This window comes from Cynoglossus semilaevis, chromosome 2, assembly GCF_000523025.1.
Source record: "Cynoglossus semilaevis isolate Cse_v1.0 chromosome 2, Cse_v1.0, whole genome shotgun sequence".
NCBI classification, from domain to species: Eukaryota; Metazoa; Chordata; class Actinopteri; order Pleuronectiformes; family Cynoglossidae; genus Cynoglossus; species Cynoglossus semilaevis.
In genome coordinates, this window is record NC_024308.1 from 10,110,682 (window position 1) to 10,128,703 (window position 18,022).

At 41.1% G+C, this 18,022-nt stretch overlaps 3 protein-coding genes across 8 annotated transcripts in view; all 3 read left to right on the top strand.

Moving 5' to 3' along the window:
* On the top strand, window positions 1-4,007 carry haus8 (HAUS augmin like complex subunit 8). The gene is made up of 10 exons (XM_008336859.3): window positions 1-139; window positions 1,025-1,089; window positions 1,273-1,334; window positions 1,463-1,589; window positions 2,011-2,121; window positions 2,207-2,310; window positions 2,452-2,610; window positions 2,756-2,897; window positions 3,024-3,165; window positions 3,421-4,007. The coding sequence occupies exons 1-10, from the start codon at window positions 78-80 to the stop codon at window positions 3,545-3,547; spliced, it is 1,101 nt and encodes a 366-aa protein (XP_008335081.1). The 5' UTR covers window positions 1-77; the 3' UTR covers window positions 3,548-4,007.
* Window positions 4,008-4,441: 434 nt separating this feature from the next.
* Window positions 4,442-6,883, top strand: sac3d1 (SAC3 domain containing 1). Of its 4 annotated transcripts, none has more exons than XM_008336840.3 (4): window positions 4,442-4,534; window positions 4,971-5,361; window positions 5,635-5,917; window positions 6,028-6,883. In XM_008336840.3, exons 1-4 carry the CDS (start codon window positions 4,521-4,523, stop codon window positions 6,492-6,494), a joined length of 1,155 nt encoding a protein of 384 aa, XP_008335062.1. In that variant the 5' UTR covers window positions 4,442-4,520; the 3' UTR covers window positions 6,495-6,883. The 4 variants fall into 4 exon arrangements, with proteins under 4 accessions (XP_008335062.1, XP_016895520.1, XP_008335071.1 ...); XM_017040031.2 differs by having other exon boundaries at window positions 4,449-4,534; window positions 4,992-5,361; XM_008336849.3 differs by having other exon boundaries at window positions 4,526-4,632.
* Window positions 6,884-7,739: 856 nt separating this feature from the next.
* Window positions 7,740-18,022, top strand: part of cpamd8 (C3 and PZP like alpha-2-macroglobulin domain containing 8) — a 38,030-nt gene continuing 27,747 nt past the window's right edge. The window contains exons 1-16 of one of the 3 annotated variants that reach the window (XM_008336829.3): window positions 7,740-8,732; window positions 10,918-11,069; window positions 11,991-12,013; window positions 12,574-12,739; window positions 12,953-13,005; window positions 13,439-13,456; window positions 13,905-13,959; window positions 14,526-14,639; window positions 14,726-14,810; window positions 14,886-14,994; window positions 15,096-15,323; window positions 15,668-15,838; window positions 15,944-16,072; window positions 16,607-16,805; window positions 16,883-17,073; window positions 17,831-17,980. In XM_008336829.3, coding sequence (XP_008335051.1) covers window positions 8,647-8,732; window positions 10,918-11,069; window positions 11,991-12,013; window positions 12,574-12,739; window positions 12,953-13,005; window positions 13,439-13,456; window positions 13,905-13,959; window positions 14,526-14,639; window positions 14,726-14,810; window positions 14,886-14,994; window positions 15,096-15,323; window positions 15,668-15,838; window positions 15,944-16,072; window positions 16,607-16,805; window positions 16,883-17,073; window positions 17,831-17,980 — 1,929 coding nt within the window. In that variant the 5' untranslated portion in view covers window positions 7,740-8,646. Of the gene's footprint in view, window positions 8,733-10,917; window positions 11,070-11,990; window positions 12,014-12,573; window positions 12,740-12,952; window positions 13,006-13,438; window positions 13,457-13,904; window positions 13,960-14,525; window positions 14,640-14,725; window positions 14,811-14,885; window positions 14,995-15,095; window positions 15,324-15,667; window positions 15,839-15,943; window positions 16,073-16,606; window positions 16,806-16,882; window positions 17,074-17,830; window positions 17,981-18,022 lie in introns of those variants that run through there. The other 2 variants (XM_025053745.1, XM_025053749.1) reach the window with 2 other exon arrangements.

Here is an 18,022-nt window from a genome sequence, read left to right on the forward strand (position 1 = left end):
CCTCATAATTGCCGTACCAACGTCACACCCTGGATATGACTCCGCCCACACCAGGACGCGGTTTACTTTAAAACATCATGGCGTCTAGGAGAACAACAACAAACAGCATTTTAAAAAGTACAACCACTGAAGCGAAGAGGTAATTACAATTTTGTTTTAAGCTTTTCCTTTTTTTGTTTTGTTTTCTCCATTCTTTTAATGAAAATGGTCACGAAAAGTTGTTTAATAGCACGATAGGCTGCATTGTATCCACAGAACGCTGTGTACAGTGTTTTCCTTTGATTTCGCTTCAGTACAGACGATATTTTAGTTCTTGATAGATGGTATGGTAGCATTAATCGTTAGGCTGGTTCGTTTTCATAAACAAAAAGGTGAACTATTGGGTGCAATGCATCCGCGATAAATTGTCAGCAATGTACGTTTTCATATTTTATTTGTTTGTTACAGGCTTATTCAAAGATATGTCGAATTACTTTACATCATTATATACAGCCCATGTAAACCAAGTGAAAAGTTTGCAATGTTTGGTGACTAATTTAAAAATAAAAATAGAAAAACATATAATAATAGAAGATAACATTAAAATAAAAATATAACATGTGCATAAGTATTCACAGGCTCTGCCGTCACACGCAAGTTCAGGTGCATCCTGTTTTCACTGATCATCTTAAAGATGTTTTTCTACAATATGATTGGTGTCCACCTGTAGTGAATTCAGCTGATTGGACATGATTTGGACATATGCACATTTATTTACTCAGTTAACCTTGATTTTACTATGTATGTATGTAAGAGCACAAATCAAGCCATAACATCCAAGTACAAGTCATCCACAAGGACTCTTCCCAGCGCTAGCCGCAGAGCAACATTTTCATTTAATTTATTCATTCATTTTTCAACAGTGTTTCACTTCATTTTGGACCATTGTGTAGAATTTGTCAATTCATTTTAGAAAAAGGGAGGATAATAAGAAATTGTGAAAAAAATAAACCTCAATTTTCTGCATGTGCTTTTCTTCTTTCAGCTCGAAAAGTGGCAGCAATGCTAATAAAGCAAATAATAGTGGAAATGGAAAGAAACTTGTCAAACGTAAGTATTCTAGTCCAGTTTATGAAATACTTAAGTTGAGTTCCTGTGCTTCCAATGAAAAATGTTTTTGTTTAATTTAAACCAGTGACAGCCAGCATTTACTTTTCATTATCACTTCTAAATAATAAACATATGCTCAGGTTCCAACTATCTTTCTGATGATGCTTTTATGTGAAACTTTAGCTAGTGGAACTGTGGTGAAATCTCGCTACATGCAGTCTGCAGAAAAGACATTGCTGTCAAAGGTATCAAATCTTCTTTGTCTTTATTTTTTGTCTTTACTCCATATTTTTTAGCGTTTTGCATAATTCACCACTACACCAACATAAATCAATCTGTGGAACACAGCTGAAGTTTATTGTACTGTCCACAGAGTAACTCGCTGACCAATGAGTCTTTTGCTGCACCTCAACGGCCTTCCTCGCCAAAGCCCAGTGGAGTTAGACCAAAAGTGGGTACACCACCAAGACGCTCAATGGCTCCACAGGTCCTCGCAACATGTGAGTGTTAAGATAAACTGTGTTTGATAGTAATATATTACAGAGTAACACACATTTCTATAGTTTTATCTTGCTCAGTGCACAATAGTATTATTATACTAAGAAAAACATATAAGTATACAGTAAATATAAAACAAAAAAAAACGTGTTGTTTGATTACTGTATGCCTATATTCACAAGGGCTTTGGAAAGCATTATGTGTGGTAACTGTATAGAATACTCTATACTATACTGATATTTTTACTAATATCTTACACTTGTAATTATATTTAATCATTTTTGAGCAACTGTAATTTATAGGATTATGTTGCAAAGTAATTTGACATTTAAAACTAAAATATGTATATTTCTTTTCACAGTTTTCTTCAGTTCTAATGATTTATTTTTGTTCAATAACTTTTGCTTTGTAATGTTTTTACAGCTATGGCATCACGTGAAACAGACACATTACTGCTGGGTAAAAGTGTTCTTCAGTCGACCTTCTCTGATGGGCACTGCTTTCGACCAGATTTTGACATTTCAGTCATTAAAGGTAAGTTTAGATGACGCCTTAAATTGTTCATGATTGACTTAAAATTGGGCCGTGAAAATATTCATCCTTTAAATTCTCATATAAGAGAAGACAGCTGTAGAAAAAACACCAGAACCTGAGAGAAATCCTGAGGAGGAGAAAAAAAACATTGAGATGCAGACCTTCTTACTGGCCTACCTTACAGCCAAGGTGAGATCAATTTATACTCTTTACATTTCAAATCAGCTTTGCTTGAAAGCACTCCAAGTTAGTGTTGGTTTGGTTCTATGATTGTGCCTGATGACACAAACACCTTGTTGATACTCCCTAATATCTGATGTTTAATTGTAGATGGAACATAATACAGCCAAGCTCAAGGCTGAAGCGGAGGCAAAGCTCTTGCAGATGATGGAGGAAGAGGAAGCATTAAGAAAAGAGGTCCAAGTAAAGAAACGCCAGTGTTTACTCGCAGAAAAGAGTAGCCTGGTGAATGAGCTGTTGGATTTACAGGTCAATTTTTTTCCCCCTCATATTCTGTAGTCCTGTCATAATAGCCATACATTGAAGTTATCATATTACCTTGAAGACAGATTCTGACTTTTATCTCCTACTGTACTTTGGCCTCGGCGTTTTCTATAACCCTGTTGTTTTATAGATTGCTGCACTGACTCCTGTGGCAGAAGCTGCCAAGCAATTTACGAAGGATTATAAATCCTTTGCGACTGCTGTAGACACAACCCGCCATCAGCTTCCTGTTAAAAATTTCTACATTGAAGAAAACAGAAGGGAGTTTCTAGGTACAGTAGTAAATGTTGTATTTTCCAACAGTTTAATCATTTAAACATATAACATTTAGGCTTTTGTCTGTTATATTTATATTTATGAATGATTGAGCAAAAACTCTATGTCCCTACCCATTTCAGATAAAGCTGAAGCTTGTCTGAAGGAGAGTGAGAAGTTGTTGTTGGAGTGCACCGAGGGAGATCATGAGGACAACAGCATCTCTCTGGAGTGCCTAAAGAACTTGAAAAAGGCATCGAATGACATCAGTCACCAGGTGTCAGGGTGGGTACTAAAGACTGTTGGTATTTTCTCCTCTGTCAGCATTTCATGTTAGTCTTCAGACTTCACCAAATGTTGTGATGCCTTTACAAAAGTTTTTTAAAGACGGTCTTCCTAAACAGCACTGATGTGAAATTCACCAAAAATATCTAGTATGTATTTAAAGAAAATAGATGTTGGCTTTATACAAAACAAACGAGTATGGCTACTGGGGACTCTTGTACTGAGACAGTGTTTGGTTCCTTTTTTTCCCCACAGAACATTTTCAGATCTGCTGGATCTGTCATCCCTGTCTTTCCGCCATACAACCCATGTCCAGCAGACTCTGGAGGAAGAGCAGCTGGGGACAGAGAGGACCCTGGAGCTCTATATTCCCAAAGAGTGAAGGAAACCACGCAGGAAACAAATGAAATGCACTTTGATAACTTCTATATAATGTCTGAACATATTTTTACCACTTTTTATGAACTTGTTTTAAGCTGTGTTAAGTGTTGATTAATAAACTGTTTAATTCATTGAAAAACTGTATCAATACAATTACTGACATATGGAAGAGTTACTTCATTCCAAAATCAAGTACTGTACTTTAGTTCTGTAACCATCTCTGTAGTAGTGAAGAAACATACATGATGAGACACAGCTGAGCGACTGATGGAGCTCTGATGTATTTTACTATAGCACCAAATGTAATTCATCAAATCCTTTGATACATTTACTATTCCACCTTCATTGTATCTCTGCAAGTATCATACCATTAACCACTCCATTATAGGGTTGCATATAGAGACAAACCACCATTTTCACCTAAACCTAAATAAAATTAATTTTTACACAGCAGCGTTTGCCAACATATTCGTTATCCCTTATTCATACGTGACATTTGTTCCTTTGCACCACTGTGCAGTGTGCAGTTTTTTTAAATCAGGAATTATGAATATGTGAACATTCTTAATTCTTAGAGGGTTTTTTTAAACTCGGCTTAGCTGAACATAGGGCGCCTGTGTTGGTCATATTCGTGGTACAAATATTTCAGATATTTCAAATATTTCTTTGTCACAGTGCAAAACTGACAACAACAGGGTTATATAATCATTTTAACAACCGTTCCCAAACTAGGTCGCACATTGAAAAACGAACGACTTAATTTAGAAAGTTAACGTAGACTGCTAAACACTTTCCAAAATTATAGTTTGTATTTAATTAATTAATTTTATTTTTCATTTTAATTTTACTCAAATACTATAAGCTCCATTATTTAAACGTAGGTTCGTGGTTATTTATTTTTTCACCGGATGTGATGTCAAGCCAAAACAAAGTATTACATCGTTTACAGGAAGTGACGAATTTTCAAAGCATCAATGTCCCATCATTTGTGAGTATACGCTGGAGTTTTTTTTTAAACAGGTATATCTTTCGAACATAATCTATAGATGATATATGTGTTGCATTCATTGACCAACATTAGGAAACGTAAGTATTATTGTTGTTGAATGTGTAACTTCAAATTATTAGACAACGGCTAACTTTCGTTAGCCTCTCCAACAATCAGCTAAGTTATTTTTTTTTTTATTTTGCTCTACTTTGTTCCACTTTTTAACAATATATGCTATATTTCAGTGACATATGACTGTTATCGACTTACCAAAGAACTGATTCTACTAAAGTTTTGATTTTATTTATTTTGACAGATTTAAGGTTTAAACATTCTCAACACAAGTCTTATTGTCTTTGTTACATAACGAGCTTGTAGCTGAATTAAATTTTGTTTTGTACATACCTGCTGCTTCTAATCAAATTCCTTTACACAGGCCTCACTTGCATGTACATAGGGGTAGAGAGTGGAGGCAGAGGAACCAGAAACAGGGTCAAAACAGAGCACAAATGAAACCAGAGGAGGATCAGAGACATGATAAGCAGACGGTGCCCAAAGGTACATGTCAGACCATGTGTCCTGCTCATGAACTGCGGGCTCGTGAAAGACAGAAACGACTCCACCGTTTTGAGATCCTTCAAGGGACAGAAAATGAAAGATGCCCCAGGGGAGATCCATTGCATGCTGTGAAAGAGTATTCCAGACCAGCAGCTGGGAAAGATGCAACAAACCCTGCTGATCTACGTCCAACACCAGTCCTGCTCAAAACTGTGTGTTACCTTATTAATGACGTTGCTGCTAGCCCAGATTTACATCCATGGACTGAGGCAAGTAGAACAAGTACAATTTTACTGTTACAAAACAACAAAACAAATGTGGATTGGGAGTAACGGGAACATCATCTCTAGATTTAAATGCATAAATTAGCTGTAACAAATATGATATATAATAAAATATATTTCAACAAACTTAAAACAGGTTTGTATGCTGTGACTACAAAAATCACGTCAAGTTCATAGACATTTGAATTATTTTAAGTTGCCTTGATAAAAGGATAAAAGGACTATCATTTTTCACTTGCTTTTTGTTTATATTTCCAGGTTTACAGCTTTGTTTTTGATCGACTCCGTGCTGTGAAGCAGGACATGATCATCCAAAGGGTGTCTGGTCCTGACTGTGTGTCTATTTTGGAACGGGCAGTGCGCTTCTTAGTCTATGCATCTTTTCGTCTTTGTGGTGAACCCTTGGGGCTGTATGACCCTAGCATTAATGACACACATCTGCAAGAGAATCTCAGCTGGCTTTTGGATTGCTACGCAGTGGGAACTGAATCGTATCCCAATCAGGAAGAATTCCAAGCTCTGGGACTTCTGTACAACCTAGGTTGATGAATTTGTAAATTTCCTTTGACATGAAAACTAAACAACTACTTTTATGTTTCCTTGTATTCACAATGTGACAATTCACATGTTCATATTTCCTCATCACTGCAGGTTCAAGTCGTGCTGCTCAACACATCATGGAGCTCCCAGAGCGTCTCCGCAGCGGTCCGACCATCAGGCTTGCTCTCTCCATCAACCGGGCTTTTCGTGAGAGAAATCCTGTGCGTTTACTTCGACTGGCTCATAAGTTAAACTTCCTGCAGTATTGTGCGCTCCATCGCCACCTGGTGACCTGTCGTAGAGACCTGCTGCTTGTGTATAGCCACGGATACAGCAGCCGTAACTGTTGCTTCTCTCTCGACAATCTAGCTCTGCTCTTATTCCTAGACAAGTCACTTACAGCTCAGCTCTGTCGGAGTCATGGAGTGGAGGTCACTAAGGACAACCACGTGGTGTTCTCTAAGTCCGCCTTCACTGAGCCAGAACAAGGGAAGACGCAGTGCAAACTGTATCACAGCACAGTTGTTGAGAAACAGAGAGACCTCGATGTTGGCAGTATAATTGATGGCAGTGCCTGAGATGAATGGAACTTTTTCATTCATGCAAATGATGTCTATTATAATGAAACTGAATACCTGGTCCTTTTTTAAAACGTGTGCCTGGAATTGCAGTGCAGAAATTGCAGTGCAGAAACTGTTTACTCATTGGACACAATGAATGCAATTTTGATCGTATTTCTAAACTTTTGTGCATTTTAATTGTGAGTTTTAGGACCGTACCTAAAAGTGCCATCACACCCTCAGACTAAGTCATGGTTGAAGATATGTTTTTAAATTGTCACATGGAAAATGAACATTATGGTATATAGGTATATTTAAAAGCTGTGATGAACAACATACTAATACTTTTATTATTTCTGCACTGTAAATAAAGATAAGTGGTAAATAAAGTAAAATTTATAGTAAACCAGTTTGTATGAATGTGATATATAAGTCTACTTCTCATTAGATAGCAAACATTTTTGGGTTAGCTGGTTTGGGATGGTGAGGGGTTTATTTATTTTATTTTTTCTTTCTTTGTTTGTTTTGAAAATTGAATTAAGATATCCTTTGACAGGAGGGTTTAATCAGACTACATTAAGTCTGGTCCTAAACCTAAACCTAGATAATCTAGGTCAGTGAATCTCTTGGTATACACTGAAATGGACATAATCCCCTCAAGTGATTCAATGAGAAATGTAGTTTTTTTTGGGTTTTTTTTTTTTTTTGTTTGTTTTGTTTTTTGTTTTTGTTTTTTGGTATTTCATGCCATTCTTGTTTTTATTGATACATCTATGTAATCAAATGTTGAATAAACCGAGTTTATTAGTAAGCATGCTTATTTAGTCATTCTCATTGGCAGTTTGTGGTGACAACACAATTTTGCTTATCTGTTTCTTGAAAGACTTTTCAAGTACTTCCATTGGTTAAAGTACTTCTGGTACACAATGTCTTAATCTGTAAAAAGAAAAACACCATGAAAGATGTGTTTTCCATGTTAACCTGGCTTCCTGAAAGACAGTAATCAGGATTCACGTTACCTTGAACCATGATTTTGCCAAGTATACTTTATCTATCCGCGTGAAAGACAAAAATTTACATACTCTTCCGCTAGATGGCAGCATATAGCTATACAAATTCAGACAAGACAGAAGATCTGTCTTCCATTACTGTGAGTATATCAGGCTGTATGTTAAACAACACTGTCATAGTATAAATAAAGTATGTTAAACAACACTGTCATAGTATAAATTCTGAGTAAGTCACTTGTGCAAATATTAAACTGAGACGATAATTTAAGTAAATAATATTTACTTTGGGCCATTTTTTTTCTAATGTAAAGTATCTGGCGTGGCTCAAAAACAAAGTTTCCTGCAACTTCACCGCTTGGTGGCAGCATACATCTGCGTGAGCTACCAAGTCAATATAACCAGAACAAAACCAAAGCGGTACATGTCAGATAGTTTTCTTCCCTTTGGTGTTTGTCTTTTTCAACTCGATCGAAATCATATCGTTGACGTCTGTATGCGATTTTTAACCCACGTCAGTGACGTGAGCAAGTAACTTGCTCTCTAGTGGTCACAAAAACCTGCCTTTAGTCCTGGTGCCGCCGTAGTGACCTGAGAGCAGTCTTTGAAGAGACTCATCAACAGCCTGGAGCTGATCATCTCCTCCTGACGCGCAGCTGCTGCAGGAGCCGAAAGAAGATCGAGTGAGATCTCGTCTGGAGGATCACAGCAGACCGTGGAGGCAGAGGCAGAGGCAGGAGAGGAAGAGCTGTACATGTCAAACAGATCTTTACGGTGCGCTGGAGTGGGAGGACGCTTACTGTTTGTAATGCTGAAATATGAGAGAAGGGAACCGGGGCGGGTGAGAGCACATGGGAGAGGACTGTCCGTGCGCTCTGCGCTCTGAAAGGAGGAGAAGAAAGAAACCGTCTGCTTTGAACTGGGTTTTGCGAAGCGGGATGATTACGAAAAGTTGATCCGCAGTTCCGGACGAAGCCCTGTGATCTCACGCCATTCAATGGATACATAAGCAGCAGAGGGCTGCGGACGCACACTCTTGCCATTTCATTTAACTGTTCAGTCGAGGTGAAAAGTTCCAGCTGCCTGGAGAGGAGAGGAGAGAAGAGGAGAGGAGAGGAGAGAGAGACGATATTCGCAGCCGTATCTCAGTGACTGAGGCCAAAATGTTGCGTTGGTCTTTGACAGCCTTGAGCCTTTCTTGGACTTTGTTCATCTGCGACGTGAGCAGAAGTTCTGCGGAGGAAAGACAGTAAGTAGGCAACAGTCGCATGTCTTGTGGGTCCTTTGTACTTCAATCCAAGAGTTTCCGATGCTCCCAGCGGAAAATTCATTCAACTGCACTGATCCAAGTATGCAGGAAAACCCTGATTCCTGACTGTAGGTGACCCTCGGTCACAGCCTTGTTGTGCTTTAAGTGCGGTCACCACATGATTGTGGAATTAAGTGTAAAAAACCACTATCTGCGGAGTATGGCAGGATCACATGGAATCACAGCCAAAGTAAAGATTTATTGAGTTCCTACTGTTCAGTGAGCCTGCCTTGACTTGACTGTTGACCCGAGCTTGAATAATTCTGGAGATATTTACTTCCTTATTTAAAGATGAACAACATTTTTGCTTCCACCAGGTTTTGTGAGCAAACAACCCTTCCTCGTAGAGTTGTTACTACTGAAGAGCTGTAAACAGCTCGGGGTGATGGAAAGGAATGCATCTCAACGTGGACAAACAAACAAAAACAAAAACTACATGCACAAACTCTTATCAGAGCAGAATGGAGCGAGCACGCAGACTGGAGGGCAACAACCACAACGCTGAAACAATTCAACGGTTCCAAAAGTGTTAGGGAGTTCACCTACAAAGAAAAACATAAATCCTCCTGCAGCTCGGAGCAGCTCTTAGCTAAACTGGGCAAAACAAGCCCTCGATTCCGTGAGGCCATGTGACTGATAGACTGGGAGCATGTTCTGCACCACCTGAACCAAACTGATCCAAAAGCTGGTTAAACTCAGATGATGCAGATCAAACACAGTCATTTCCTCGTATTATCTCCCTTTCCCCCCGACTTTCTCAGGCTGTGCAGCAGCCTGTGGCTGTAATGCACCAGTGCTGTAATGCCAACCACCTGATCTTTTCAGGTATGCAATTGGGTCTGTGCTGGAGGCTTTATCCACTTGTAATTTGTGTGATCTCCAGTTAGGCTTCAGCGGGGTGAGCTGCTCTGTTAGCCTCCAGCCTTCTGACCAAACATTTATAAGTATTTATATGCCTGTAGATGTGTGTGGAATGGATCACCGGACGCTTGTGTTTCTCAGGGTCATCCTGTCAGGGGCTCCATTTATTCCACGTTTCGTAACCTGACAGATATGCCCCAAAATAAAACTCGAAGTGGAGGGTTTTTTTTCCCAGACTTCTTTAAATCTTCAGAGGATGACCTTTGATCTTTGACCTCAGTGACTGCTTTTTTCCTCAATTAAATTTCCAAGTGGCTCTGTGGAAACTCGTTATTTATTTTAAATGGACACCGAGCTTCTGTTCCCAGACCACCCAAAGAACACGCAGCAGAACGCTGTGTAGTCCACAGGTTCTGTTCTAATGAAACCTGGTTCTGCTGCAGAGATCCCTGTAGAAGGTCCTGATTTTACTGTAAGTATACACATGTCTACGTGTGGATAAGTATGTGAGTAGGCATGAAAAGTACTACAAGAAGTATGCAGACTCTCTACGTTGTAATTAGAATTATAGTGTAAACTAGCGTGATTTATTTATCAGTATTTTTTAACAGACAGAGAAGAAGAAATGGGCTTCACTGACAGGAAACTAAGAAATAAAAGTCCGTTAAAAGCTTAAGACAGAAAAATAAAAAAATCTGGAAGGTTCCTAAGTGTGCATGTTTATAACTGGTTACAGGTTTTGGTACCAAAGTTGGGTATGGAACATCAAACCAAACCAGCATCATCTCTCGACTCTATGGTTTTTGAGTGACACATTCCAAAGATGGAAAATACTCTTCAGTCTGTTATTAATGAAAGGTGTCAGAATCTGTGACCATACAGCGACTTGTATTAGTAGCCACGTAACGTGGAGCACCTGCATCTAGGCAAAGGTACCATAGCAATGGAAGCCTTTCTTTCTTATGAGTCGTCTTTTATACAGATAGATGTTGAAAACATCTAGAACAATCTATAATAACCAAGCCAGTAAGAATAATGTCAGTGATGGAGGGGATAGAGGGAGACCCCTGAGAAGATCCATGGATATATGAAAAGACAAGGAGGTGGTCGTAGAGGAGGCGGGAGATAAGGTGGATGGAAGACGATGATTGGCTGAAATGAAGGGAGCAGCTTTTTAGGGATGATTTTTGAAAAACAATTGTGCTCTTGATTGCAGTAGGTCTGTTAGTGTGAACACTGAGGTCCTCTGTCTGTCTTCATCCAGGGGTTACTTGGTGGCTGCACCCTCGGTGTTTCGAGCAGGCGTGGAGGAGAGCGTGAGTGTGACCATCTTCAATGCAAAAGCAGAAACCCGTGTCCAGGTGCAGCTGTCTGTGAAGGGACAGGCAGTGGCCCACAGCCACGGCTCAGTGCTGGGTAAGAACTTCTTCTGACGCTGGGTCGATTTCAAAAAACCAAACTTGCACTGACATGTTGAAATACCGTCTTAGATTTCTTTATTCAGAAGATGGTCAGACCACACATGCAGGTGTATGTACAATGCACACACACAGGTGACCACTGCTGCTGACCAGCTGATGTTGTCATCAGTGTAACCCATCACTCAGTGAAGGTTCTCCATCAGCTGGACTGTCTCGGTTCGTCTCTAACGTCTCCTTCAGTTCTGAGTTGAATGGAAGAAGATGAGAGCTGAAATATCTTTGAGAACCAGACACAGTGTCTGCAGTGTGTGGTTAGTTGGACAGGGTCGTTACTACATGGTCTCCTTTAGCAATATATATCCAACTACAAACCCAAAAATAGTAACTTGACCTTCATACATTATTGCTTTAATTCCTGTTTAATATTTTGACCACATGAAGAGCAAGTTATAAAGAGAATTAAAAAAAAAAAAGTGAGGGCAGTGTCTTTGTTCCAACCACACCACCATATATATTTTAAGGACCATTAACAATGATCCAGGGAGTAAAGTTAATATAAATCTATGTTGTTGTTTTTTTGTTTGTTTGTTTTTTGTGGATGTGCTAGTGTACAAGGGTATGCACGTTTGCTCTTCTGTTTTGCTGATAAAGTCAAACATCAGGTGGATCGAGAAGTTGAAACCAAAGACAGGGTCACTGGCTCATGTCGGAGCACATCTGTCCGCCAGCTGTGTCTGTGTTTACACCTGACCCCCGCCAAATCACCGTCTGGGTCCTTCCCTCACTCTCACTCTCTTCGTCCCCCGCCCCCCCCCCCCCCCGCCCCCCCCCTCCGCAGTCATTCCACTGATATGGATACACTGAGATGTGCTGAGGAAAATGTCTTGACTGAATAATGTCACTGTCTCTCTTCCAGACAAAGGCACCGTCAAACTGAAGGTAAGTCCGAGCCGTGTCCTGCAGCACATGCATGCCGCTGACCGGAGATCTTTACAATGCCTGCCGCTTTTTTAGTGGTGACAGCTGCACAGTAGTGAGAACCTCTTGTCCGTTGTGTGCACATTCCTCAGGCAACATACAAATCAACACTAACATTATTTGTAATGCAACATCTGTCTCTGCTCATTCATTGGGAATAAGGTAACAGCCTGAATATAATATGCAACAGCTGTTGACGTGCACGTATGGTCCGCCGCTCCCCAAGGCTGGGATAGATAGAACAGCGAGTGTGTGCGACGTAGTTCTTCCCCTCTGTGTTTTTATGGTGTGTCTGTCTTTCTTACCCCTCCCTGTGACCTCCGCCCTCATTCTCACGACATACAGTCATGTGTAGTGGACGTTGTTAAAGCATGGCATCCTCTCCTGCTGTGTGAACGGTGCTGGCAGCGTTTCCAGCTTGCGTGACATTAAAAGGCCATGGTTTGTGCTGAAGTCGACACCAGTGACCTATTTTACTTTTGTAAAAATTTAGCCTTGATCCTTCCTGGATGTGCCACCAGGTTCCCTATGGGTTAAGAGGCCAAGCACATCTGAAGGTGTGGGGGAACCGTCACCTGACTGAAGGAGGATACATCTTCCACAACTACACCACCGTCACAGTGGAAAGCAAGGGCACAGCCGTCTTCATCCAGACCGACAAGCCTGTCTACAAACCCAAAAACAAAGGTTTCCTCTTTGTGCACCTGGTAGTCGACCAGTTAATCTCAGGAATGCAGAACATTAGGATAAAAATAGAACAGAGAACATGCAGCACAGTGTCAATAGGTGTTAATTTACACAGGAATTGATTCGCCTGACCTATTTTTTTTCTTGAGATTCTAATAACACTGAAGCTGAATGGATATATTATTAATGCTCTGCTTCCCTGTCTGTCTCCAGTGTTGATGAATGTCTACACAGTCACTCCTGACCTGAGGCCAGTCAACGACAAGGTAAAATAAATGAATAGCAAGCACTGGTACTGTTTGTCATTTCATCTTTAACTCGTGCTCTACCTTTGATTATATGATATGTCCCGTTATCTGTGATGGAAGGACACAGACGTTCTCTACTTGAAGAACTGATGAAGATAAACTTGTTTTTTTTTTCTGAGTACAGGAAAATGTAGTGAACTATTTACAGAAGCTGAGCGAGAGTAATTTCTCTTGGAATGTTAGCAATGGCTTCAAGTATACTGTGCAACCATGCAGACAGATGGTTTATTGATGTTTGCAGCTATGTATAAAGGTCTCCTGCTGGTCGAAGGTAGTACTTACTTTCACAGATGGATAACTGTTGAACGAGGAGAAGAGAGAGGAGAAGAAGCGGGTAGAAGCATGTTTTTTAAAACATCTCCTTCTTGTCTTTCTCTCTTGTCTTCCACAGATTGAAGTGTACATTTTGGTGAGTGCAGGCTGGCAGACCACCCAGGGCTGGCAGAGCCATGTCCAGGAAGGGACAGTGGCAATTTTAGTACAAGATTACAGAGCAGAAGTCATGACAGCTCACCTAGATAACAGGGTGCCCTGGGTAACAGTGAGGGGATAAACAAGATCTCCTCTCCTCTCTTCTCCTGTCCTCTCCTCCACTTTTCTCCTCTCTTCTCATTCCCCATAAACCCTTCACAGATTTACAGCTTCTGTCAAATTTATGGATGTTTTTGTATTTACTACTATTTTACCTGTAGCACGTATCACCTCAGGGAAAGCCTTTCAACAGCAGTCCATGACAGGAGTTAGGTCTTTGGGTCAAGTTCAGTTCAAGAATTCCTTCACCCACTTCTGACAAATATAGTAACCTTCACGTCAGCAGAGTTTTTCTTTTTGTTTTATATTCCCATTTCATCTCGTAGGATCCCAGAGGCTCCAGAATGGTCCAGTGGAAGAGTCTCAAACCTGTCTGCTGTGGTGAGCAGACCAGTCTTTCCACTGCTGTGTATACACTGATATACATGTACTGTACTTCACTTTGATATGGTTTGAAATAGTCTGTATAAAAGGATCAGTTACATAACTGCAGTTGATGAGATTGAGCGTAAATGAAATCTAAATCAAGTCATGTGAAGTGTGACGGCCATTGTCATCAGTTCTAGATACACTGGTGAACAGTGTATATTATATATAATAATGATATATTTTGATTATAGAACTTCTACCATAGAAAGGGCGTTTCACTGTTACACGGTAAAACACAGGAAGTAGTGAGTGGAGCGTACAAATACGTCGTCACGTGGCTTTGTTTACAAAGCCATGCATTAAATTGTGCTACATCATAATAATAATAATAACAACAATACTTAAGTCCTTTATTCATCCAACAATGGGGAGATTTATTTCTAACAGCTAACAGTCAAATGAATACATGTTTTATCAACAGCATTTTTCCATGGTTTCCTAAACCCATGCCACACTAATGTCTAACAACACAAACCAACCCGGTGCTGACCACAGCGTTCTGCTTCTTAACTCTGTAGGCGTTGTAAACACCAGTTTCCCTCTGTCTGACCAGCCTGTGTTTGGAGAATGGCTCATCTTTGTAGACGTTCAGGGTCACACCTACAACAAGTCATTTGAAGTCCAAAAATATGGTACGAGACTGAAATTACATACGGTAGGTCAATTAAAACCAAAAATGTACAGTAGAAATAATAACTCTCTGTTGGTCACGCTGCAGTTATCCCCAAGTTTGAGCTGGTGATAGATTCTCCTCGCTACATCCGGGACCTGAACTCATGTGAGCAGGCCAGTGTCAGCGCCAGGTGACGATCACTGCAGGTGTTCATCATGCTGTCCCTGTTTGACATACAGAGGTCTGACACGCCTGTGTTGTACAGGTACACCTTTGGAAAACCTGTGACGGGGAAGTTAACGGTGAACATGACGGTGAACGGAGTGGGCTATTACCGCCATGAGATGGGACAACCTGTGATCAAAAACATGGAGGTGTGTTTGTTTGTTTCTCCCTTTGCCAGCGTATATTGTGGCTGAGCGTAAATGGTTTTGACTGAAACATATGGTGGTGTGTTCGACCTCCCGTCCCTTAGATCAAAGGCTCTGCAAATTTCAGCCTGTGTGTCAAAGACATGATGCCCTTGGACGTAGCAGACCACTTCAGGGGCGCAGTTAGCATTTGGGCCTCGGTCACCAGCATAGATGGAAGCAGGCAAACCACGTACGACGATTCAACACCAATCCATAAACAGCTCATCGACATCAAGTACTCCAAAGACACGCGCAAGCAGTTCAAGCCTGGTCTGCCTTACAAAGGGAAGGTGAGACTTGAGCCACAATTGTATTGAACGGACATTGTTATTTGAAGAACAGTAGGGGGTCCTTGACTTATGTCCATTCCTACGAAGAGACTTAACTCGATTTTCGTAAGTCTGAACTCCCATACTCTACGTAAGTACAGTCACTCAGCTACGCTAACACAGTGGTGACATCATAATCTAGGACATAAAAACATCAGAAGAGTCCAAACTTTCTAAATGAATTTATGGGAGATGTTGATGTAACCATGAAATGTCTTAGGTCGAGGGCGTAAACTGAGGACCCCTGGATTTGAAACTTTGCAACAACTTTGTGTTTTGCATACTCATCTTTTTTTTGGTTGCAGATCGAGATCACCTACCCTGACGGCAGTCCAGCTGATGGCGTAAGAGTCCGTGTCAAAGCAGAGCTCACGGCAAAAGACAACATCTATACCAGTGAACTTGTTTCAAAGGACGGTCAGGCCTCCTTTGAAATCCCCTCCATCCCCACTGCTGCCCAGTACGTCTGGTTGGAGGTCAGTGGCTGTCCCAGCAGTAGTATCTCGGAGTATATATATATAAGAGCTAAAGTACACGCTAAATACACAGAGTTTCACCTTTGATCTCTTTTGCTTTCGTAGACTAAAGTGATTTCTATCAATGGAAAAACAGTGGGAGACCAGTACCTGCCCAGCTACTTGTCAATCAGTAGCTGGTACTCTCCCAGCAGGTGTCACATCCAGATTCAAAGTCCCAGCACTACACTTAAGGTAAGGTGTTTACTAAGAATTTACTAATTATTCAGAAAAGTTGGGGAATTAGAAAATTAACCTTTGATGAATTTTGATATGGATTGAGCTGCTACCAAAGGCTCTACCTTTGAAGGCAAAGATAGGTCGTGAAGTTTGGCTCCTCACTAGGTTCAACAATTTTGCCAAATGATGGAGTTATTGATATGAAAAAGTATAATTCACATCCTTTTAAGAAAATGTTACATTGGGTTTTTTTCATATACAGTGTAATATAGAATCAGCACAGCAGGGTGTGGCTGATACGATGCATTCAAACAGTCGTTGAACTTTACGATGGGCTGTGGCTCATACACCTGTTTTTTCCAAGAAAATGTATCTGTTAGTTTTAACAAACACAATTAAGTTGTTCCTGGAAAACAATAAATGCAGAACGTTCAAAGGTTAAAGCAATTCACCAGGTCACACATTGGAGTTGTTAATGTATTTTCAATGTGTTTGAGTGCAACAGCTCTGTGGTGAGTTAACAGCGATGTTGTAATTTTCCATGTATAGGTTGGCCAAGAGGCAGAAGTGGCTCTTAAATCCACCTGCCCCTGTAATTTCACCCTGCACTATGAAGTGGCGTCCAGAGGAAACATCATTCTGTCAGGCCAAAAGCCAGCTAACCTCACATCCTCACACCGAGGAAAAAGAGCCGCAGTCACTTTTGACAAAAACATTCACACGACCGACCTGCCGCCCTCCGACGGCAGTAAGTGCTGATGTCAGTTAGGTTCAAAAATAATTACATTTTTTCCACAAACATCACATTTATTATCATTCCACCAGGTTCTCCAGACTCCTCCTCCTCCTCCTCCTCCTCCCAGGCTGAGGTGGATACTTGTGTGACATATCTGCGGTTCCCCGTCAGTCCCAGCATGGCACCGCTTAGTCGTCTGCTCGTCTACTATGTCAGAGAAAATGGCGAGGGAATCACCGACAGCCTCAAAATCCCAGTTCAGCCCGACTTTGAGAACAAGGTTGGGGAGCAGAAGGAAACCCTTCTGTTTGAACTGATTTACTTTGAGTGGAGTTTCCTCTTTAGTCTCATGCTAACAGGACAACACTGATGCTGTGGCGTGTGTGTAACTCATTAAAAGTGGGGGGTAAAATGAGGCGCTCTGTACACCTTTATGGAGCTGAGCCGTGTATCCATGCACCAGCTCTGTCCACAGTGTAATGTCTGTAAACAAACAGCTGTCAGCCTGGGAGATATCCCCAGTTCCTGCCTGCATTAGGTGGAGTTAACTCCCTGAAGTATTTACAGCTCCCTGGTATGCTATTACAACACTGTGTGTGTGTGTGTGTGTGTGTGTGACGGGGGGTGTGGGGGAGGTGGGGTTCTGAGGACATGATGAGACAGAGGCCATGCCGGCCGCAGCCAGAGGAACAGGGTCGTGGTGGGAGAGGATGACAGGTTACAGGGTGGTGAAAGGAGGTCAGAGGAACTGATGAACTGGGCTAATCTGTGACTCTGCACCGCTGAAAAATAGTCGTGACGGGTGAAAGTTTATGGCCTCTCACCGTCCCTGCTCTTTCAGAAGGCTGTAGTTTTCCACTCTGGTTGTTTTTCAGGTGTCTTGGTTTAACCTGGCCCTGATTTCCTCTCCCTGCTTAAAAAGACATTTATGATTTGATTAATTCAGCTGACACTGACTTAGGTGAAGTTCTTTTCTTCCCCTCAGCGCAGTACAGTTATTTTGAATTTGATCTTCTCTTGTGTTGGCTGGTTTGCAGGTGTCTGTTTCTCTGTCAACCAATGACTCAATGCCCGGCGACCCAGTGACCCTGAGTGTCCGTGGGGAGCCCGGCTCCTGTGTTTGCGTGGCCACTGTGGATAAGAGTCTGTATCTGCTGAAGCCTGACTTCCAGCTCAGCCTTGACAAGGTTGGTCGTATATTTCTCTGCGATTAGTACAACCAAACCGGA

Excerpts from the sequence above, each read along its gene's own strand:
- haus8 (XM_008336859.3), top strand. The coding sequence starts at position 78 with ATGGCGTCTAGGAGAACAACAACAAACAGCATTTTAAAAAGTACAACC. Across the intron at positions 140-1,024 it reads ACAACCACTGAAGCGAAGAG|CTCGAAAAGTGGCAGCAATG; the intron begins GTAATTACAATT and ends TTCTTCTTTCAG. Across the intron at positions 2,311-2,451 it reads TGGCCTACCTTACAGCCAAG|ATGGAACATAATACAGCCAA; the intron begins GTGAGATCAATT and ends GTTTAATTGTAG.
- sac3d1 (XM_008336840.3), top strand. Across the intron at positions 5,362-5,634 it reads ATTTACATCCATGGACTGAG|GTTTACAGCTTTGTTTTTGA; the intron begins GCAAGTAGAACA and ends TTATATTTCCAG. Across the intron at positions 5,918-6,027 it reads GGGACTTCTGTACAACCTAG|GTTCAAGTCGTGCTGCTCAA; the intron begins GTTGATGAATTT and ends TCATCACTGCAG.